General features: G+C 46.4%; 1 protein-coding gene across 1 annotated transcript; it reads left to right on the top strand.

The window, feature by feature from the left end:
* Positions 1–526: 526 nt before the first annotated feature.
* Znf572 (zinc finger protein 572) lies at positions 527–6,089 on the top strand. Its single transcript, XM_048359005.1, has 3 exons — positions 527–538; positions 3,367–3,453; positions 4,553–6,089. Exons 2-3 carry the CDS (start codon positions 3,438–3,440, stop codon positions 6,013–6,015), a joined length of 1,479 nt encoding a protein of 492 aa, XP_048214962.1. The 5' UTR covers positions 527–538; positions 3,367–3,437; the 3' UTR covers positions 6,016–6,089.
* Positions 6,090–6,813: the final 724 nt, after the last annotated feature.

Here is a 6,813-nt window from a genome sequence, read left to right as displayed (position 1 = left end):
CGGGACTGTGGCCCATTGCTCCTGGCCTCTGCCATCTGGCCTCTTTCTTGCTGCTCATCTCTTAGATGGCAGAATGGTTTATATCTTCCCTACCTTTGTGTTTCTGCAGAAAGAATCCCATATCAAAGGCAGCTTCCCTGAGCATATTAGCCCAAACAGTACACCTTCATTGAGCATCCCACCATGTCTGTTTAACATATCTATTCTTGTTTTAATTATTTTATTATTACATTATAATTTTTTTTTTTTTTGCTATTCGCTAACAGTTTGCCCTTCTTTGTACTAAGCATTGCTACATCCTCTAAGATAATACACTTAACAGGCACCTTGTAGGCTTTCGACGAATGTAATGCTAAATGGATGAGTCAGGCTCCTGTTTGGGGTTCAAAGAATTGCCGAGCAAAATCGGAGGCAGGCACTGCCCCCCCTCCCCCATGGGAATTGCCAAGACAAAAGAATAAACTGATAACAAAACAAAGAGAGAAACAAAAACAACCCATCACCGGTGACATGTGGTTCTGCTAGAAGGAATGTTAAGGTGAGTAAAGATGCGATCAAAACGGGGAACCCTGATAACAGGAAGCCAAGGTGGGGGGGGGGGGCGGGACAGGGCAGTTCGGAGCTAGCGGGGTGAAGTGTAAAGTTTCCAGGAAGGAAGAAACAGTGCCAGTGGTTGGGCTTCTGCCCCCCCACCCCACCCCCACCCCCACCCCCGGGGTGGGGGGGGAGACAGAATCTTGTAGGAGAAGAAGGGCAATCCTGAAGAGACAGGTTGGTACGCTGGGGCCAGAGGGACGACGAAAACACCGAGCTCGGCGCTTCCTCGGTCCTGGTCAGGGTCGTAGCCGTGAGGCCTCGACACTTGGCCCCGGCCCGGCCTCAACCGGGAGGACGGAACGCGGCCCCGGAGACCGGGGTGGGGCGAGCGCGGGGCGCCCCGTGGTGACCTCGCCGGACGCCGGGGAGCCAGCCGGACGGCTGGGGCCGGGATGGCAGAGCAGCCCGACCACCGGGCGCCCGCCCCCCCATTCCCCGCCTCCACCGGGCCCCCCAGGACGCCACGGCCCACGACCAACGAGAGGAGCGCCCCGCCACCGCGGCTTGCTAGAGAGGCCCCGGGCGAGCCCCCCGGGACCCGCGCGGCCAACTTCCGGTTCCGGGGACCCGGGTTGGGCGCGTAGGCCTCGGGGTGGGGCGGGCGTCGTCCCCCTGGACCGCTCGGGCCGCGCTGGGGGTGCGGGTTGCAGGGTGTGTGCAGCCCCTCTTCCCGTCCCCCTTTTCCCCCTCACCCCCCCCACCCCACCCCGCGCGCAGTGAGTTCCTCCCTGGGCGAGGGCAGCGGCCGCGGCGGGGGGGAGGGGGCGGCGGGACCCCCCCTCCCGCCGCCCCCGGGGGAGGCCCCCAGCGGGCGGGCCGTGACCTCTGACCTCGAAGATGCCTCCCCCCCCCCCCACCCCATCACCCCTGGCCGAGGGCGTCTGGGTCCCGCGGAGGGGAGGGTGGGGCGACAGCCCAGCAGAGGCCTCTGCAAATGGGCAGACAGCAAAACGCCTTACTCGATTTGGTATACATATGTTTATAGTCATATGTATTACATAGTGTGTACGTATAATGTATGTATACCTACATATATGCATGTATGTGTGTGTATATGTGGATATATATACACAAATGTATATATATCTTTATAAATATATATATATAGATCTGTCTATCCGTCTGTCTGTCTATCTATCTACCTGTCTACTTTTAGATTTTTGTTTTCGACTTGCATTGTTTTTCCGCCTCCACTCAAACACCGGGGCTGTTTGTAGATGTTAGTTTTTTAAAGTAGGTAGCCGGTAAAAGAGAATGCCATGCGGTATTCAGTCAAGAGAGAAAGTTTTATTACTGAACTGCTGGCCTGTGGCCAAGATGATCCATGGCCGGAGAGAAGGGAGAGAGAGAGACCCCCACCCAGCCCTGCCTTATACCTAGAGCAGGGGCAAGGGGTGTGGCCAGGTGGATTAGGATGTGACCTCAGGGAAAGGGGAGGTAACTGCCTCCAGGTCTGCAGGTTACCCAGGTAAATGGGTGGAGACTTAATGAGGTGGGGGCAGCTACCTGGAGCCCTCAGGGAGAGGACCTAACAGTAAACCTATCCCTTACTTGCTGGGCTTGCATATAGAAGGCTGACTCACTGTGGCATTAGGTTTGGGAATAGATGCATTTTGAAAAAGAAAAAACAAACACAAAAATCCACCCCAAACTAGTCAAGGGTATTTATTGTAAGGGTGGTTTTACACAGGGAGGTAATCCTCAGCTGCTTCTGCTCCCTACTCTTGTTTAATAGGTGATGTGAATTTCAACTTCCAATCAGCTTGGGGCTCAATCCTGTTCTACCATTTTGTGGTTGTGCGACCTAGGAAAGTTTTCTTAATAAAACTGATTGTATACCACGAGCTGTTCTCTGAGAAATATGTGAGAGATAGGTGCAAGTTATCCAGTTTGATACCTGGCACTGAGCAGTAGTAGTAGGGTAAAAAAGAATATACACTTAAAAGGGGGGGAGGGGTGTGCCTTTGTCATTTTAGATGCTTAGTTTTTCTTAAAATTGTGTTTTTCTTTGTGTTCTGAAATGTCATACCATCTATAACTCCCTTTCGAGGACAGAGCACATCTTCTACTCCCTTAACATGTATCAGGGATTGTACTGGCTTTAGAAGATAAGCATTTAGCTGATATGTATATTGTGATTACGGTAGAAATGGAAAACAAGGAAGAAGTCCCTCTCGGCTTCCTTTTATATCTAGAGGCTTTTGCAATAATGTAGGGCCCCCCCTTTGTTTTTTATGAATTACTGGTTATATAAATCTTACCGTCAAAATTGACTCCAAACGATTCTTTATTCTATCAACAACTAAGCTATTCTTTTGAAACTAAACAGGTCCTTTTTTCCAGTTCTTTCTTACACCTTCATATAAATGCCATGAAGTATTTAAAAGTATTTATTATTGGCACCCCTAACAAAAGAACAGGTTTTTTCAACTACAAGTGTTTCTAAGCTGTAAGTGAACAGCGAGGATTAGTGTGCTTGATCCTCAGGCCTTTAATACGAAGAGAATTATAATTCATATAGGTAATAATAGATAATTGAAGAATTATATTAAACTGATTTCCTTACAATAGGTAAATTGGAATAACTCAATTCTAAATACTTGCCTTTAGGATACCATTTCCTAAATGACTTCTAAGGGCCATTAGTTCTTCATTACGGTGCACAGAACATACTATACTTGTAATTGCTATCTTTGTAATGGTTAGGAAGAAGCAGGACAAAACTAGAACAAAGGCCTTCAAACATGACACCTGTTTCCTTTCCCCAAGGTTCCTGATCCCCAGCCTGTCTGTGATTGTTGAAATGGAGCAAAGAAGAAAGCTGTTCGTCCCAGGTTCTAATGGCTTCACCAAGAGGTAGAGTTTGAGAAGCCTATTTACAGGGGAGGGAATCCAGATGAGCTGAATCTTTAGGGAATTTGTTATAGGACGTGCTAGAGAATATGGGGAAAAATGGGATATCAGAATGAGACAAACCTTAAATTTGATTCTGTATTCTGTCACTTATAAGCTCTTAACCTAGACTCAGTTCTGTCTTGTGTATATTTTAAAATTAGATATCTTTATGAGATATCAATTGAGATTACTGAGATAAATTATTCTTATAATGGTAGACATTGCTCTTTCTCTATTCACTCATATTTTAACTAAGCTATTGTCCAGTTTTTACTTCAGATGCAACCCTATTCAGTTTTACCCCCACATAGGTTCCCATTTTTTAAGTCTTCTAGAAAAGACTGGGCACTGGCTCATGCCTGGCTGAGATCAGAGGATCACCATTCCTTTTAAAGCCAGCCTGGGCAGGAAAGCCTGTGAAATTCCTATCTCCAATTAGCCACCCAAAAGCCAGAAGTTGAACTGTAGCTCAAGTGGTAGAGTGCCATTCTTGAGCAAAAATATCTAAGAGACAGTGCCCAGAGCCTGTATTCAAGCCCCATTTTTTTTTAAGTTTTCTAGAATAGAGCTTATACATTTCCTTTTAGATTGATGTCCCTGTTGTTGATTTCTGATGATAGTTCAAATACTTTGTTGTTAATAAGGACAACAAAGTCACTTGTTGTTGGTGATTCCATAGAGTTAAAGAAGGAACACTAGGGGCTGGGAATATGGCCTAGTGGCAAGAGTGTTTGCCTCATACACTTGAAGCTCTCAGTTCGATTCCCCAGTACCACATATATGGAAAACAGCCAGAAGGGGCGCTGTGGCTCAGGTGGCAGAGTGCTGGCCTTGAGCGGGAAGAAGCCAGGGACAGTGCTCAGGCCCTGAGTCCAAGGCCCAGGACTGGCCAAAAAAAAAAAAAAAACCTAAAAAAAAAAAAAAAAGAAGGAACACTAGCTTTAGAAACTTTTGACTATAAAATATAAGATTTGACATTGTTATTTACTCCACCACAATTCAGAATTTCTTTGTCCAGCAGAGATTGGGGATTGTTTACGACTTTTGTTTATTCTTACAGATCAAAATAAGACTAGTTTAAGAACGTTTCTACGCAATAATCCTGATACAGATAAAGTCAAGGAGAGTGCTTCAAAATGGCTCAAAAGGCATGGTCCGCAGAATTCTAAGCATGATGATAATGAAGAAGTGCCATTGGTAATGTTCCACAGAGATCAGATTTGGTGTCACAATTCCTGTGAAAATAAGGGTAAGTCAGAGGAATGGGATCCAGGACATCACACCACGTCTTCTGTTCAGCCAAATTTACCCCTGAGAGATAAGCCCTACAAATGTTTTGAGTGTTGGAAAAGTTTCAGTAATAGTTCTCATTTGCGTACTCACCGGAGGACCCATTCAGGGGAAAAGCCTTATAAATGCTCTGAGTGTGGGAAATGCTTTTCTAACAGTTCTCACCTAATTCAGCACCTAAGAATCCACACTGGAGAGAAGCCCTACCAGTGTGCGGAGTGTGGGAAAAGTTTCAGCCATACTTCCCATCTAATTATCCATGAGAGAACTCATACGGGAGAGAAACCCTATAAATGTCCTGACTGTGGGAAGAGTTTCAGTAGCAGCTCCCACCTCATTCAGCATCACAGATCACATACGGGTGAAAAGCCGTATGAGTGTCCTGTTTGTGGGAAAGGCTTTAGCCACAGCTATGTCCTCATAGAACACCGAAGGACTCACACTGGAGAGAAACCCTACCGATGCCCAGATTGTGGAAAGAGTTTCACTCAGAGTTCCAGCCTGATTCGTCACCAGCGGACACACACCGGTGAGAAGCCCTACAAATGTCTTGAGTGTGGAAAAAACTTTGGCTGTAATTCTACCCTAACAAAGCATCAAAGAATACATACAGGAGAAAAACCGTATCAGTGTCTAGAATGTGGCAAGAATTTTAGTCGAGGTTCCAACCTTCTAACACACCAGAAAACACACACAGGAGAAAAATCTGATGAGAAATTTGAATGTGAAGAAAGCTTGCTGCAGAGATGCAATGCGATAGAAGCATGCACAGTCCAGCCAGGAGAGAAACCATATAAATGTTGTGAATGTGGAAAGAGTTTTGGGCTTAGCTCCCATCTCATTAGACATCAGAGAACACATACTGGGGAAAAGCCCTATCGGTGTTCTGAGTGCTGGAAAACGTTCAGTCAGAGCTCTACTCTAGTGATCCACCAGAGGATACACACGGGAGAGAAGCCTTATAAATGTCCTGAATGTGGTGAGCGCTTCAGTCAAAGCTTTAACCTCATCCGGCACCGGAGGACCCACGTCGGAGAAAAACCGTACAAATGTGCCAGCTGTGGGAAGTGCTTCAGCAGAAGTGCTTACCTCAGCCAGCATCAGAAAAGTCACATTAAAAAGTCTTTTGAAGCTCCAGATGTGAGAGGTTTTCCCCACGAATGGGCTTGGAAAAGCTGCTCAGGGGAGATGGCCCTTGTCCCTTCCTTCTCGCTCTTAAATTCCTCTTCCTGAATCCCAGAGCCTGCTGGGTTTTCTTTCCCCCTCAGGGGACCATGGTGCCCTGGGGTTTCAATGGGTATGTTTCTGGAAGATCTGAGGAAAACAAAAGCCAAAATCCCAGAGGGATTGGGAAGGGTCAGAGTTCCAAGGTATGGGATCTGTCCAGTAAGAGACACCATCAAGGATAAAGAAAAAAAAAATTGTTGTTGTGATTGTGTTAAAGTAAGATAGAAAGGGCTTCCAATAACGGTGCAGAGAATAACCCCAAGGGCAAAGAAGAGGACACATGAGAACATTATCTTGACCAAAACAGAATAGGAACTAGAATCTTGAGTTCGGTTTTTAATTATTTGTGGCAGTACTGTGATTTGAACTCAAGACTTCTCTAAGTTAAGGCAGATGGTCTACCATTTGCACCATTCCCCCAAGCTTGTTTTTTAATTTTTTTTTGGCCAGTCCTGGGGCTTGGACTCAGGGCCTGAGCACTGTCCCAGGCTTCTTTTTGCTCAAGGCTAGCACTCTGCCGCTTGAGCCACAGCGCCACTTCTGGCCATTTTCTGTATATGTGGTGCTGGGGAATCGAACCCAGGGCCTCATGTATACGAGGCAAGCTCTCTTGCCACTAGGCCATATCCCCAGCCCCTGTTTTTAAATTTTTGATCATCTTTTTTTCCCTCAGGGTTTCATTATGTAATTCCTAGTCATATCAGAAACTGGCTCCTTTCCTAATTGACCCACTAATTCTGGGTCAGTGGTTAGAGATAGTTTGCCTTTCACCTTGAGACTTCTTAGTTTCCGGGTTGGCCTATG

Source organism: Perognathus longimembris, chromosome 12, assembly GCF_023159225.1.
Source record: "Perognathus longimembris pacificus isolate PPM17 chromosome 12, ASM2315922v1, whole genome shotgun sequence".
Taxonomy (NCBI): domain Eukaryota; kingdom Metazoa; phylum Chordata; class Mammalia; order Rodentia; family Heteromyidae; genus Perognathus; species Perognathus longimembris.
The sequence above is the reverse complement of the archived record's forward strand: the minus strand, read 5'-3'. Positions and strand labels throughout refer to the sequence as shown.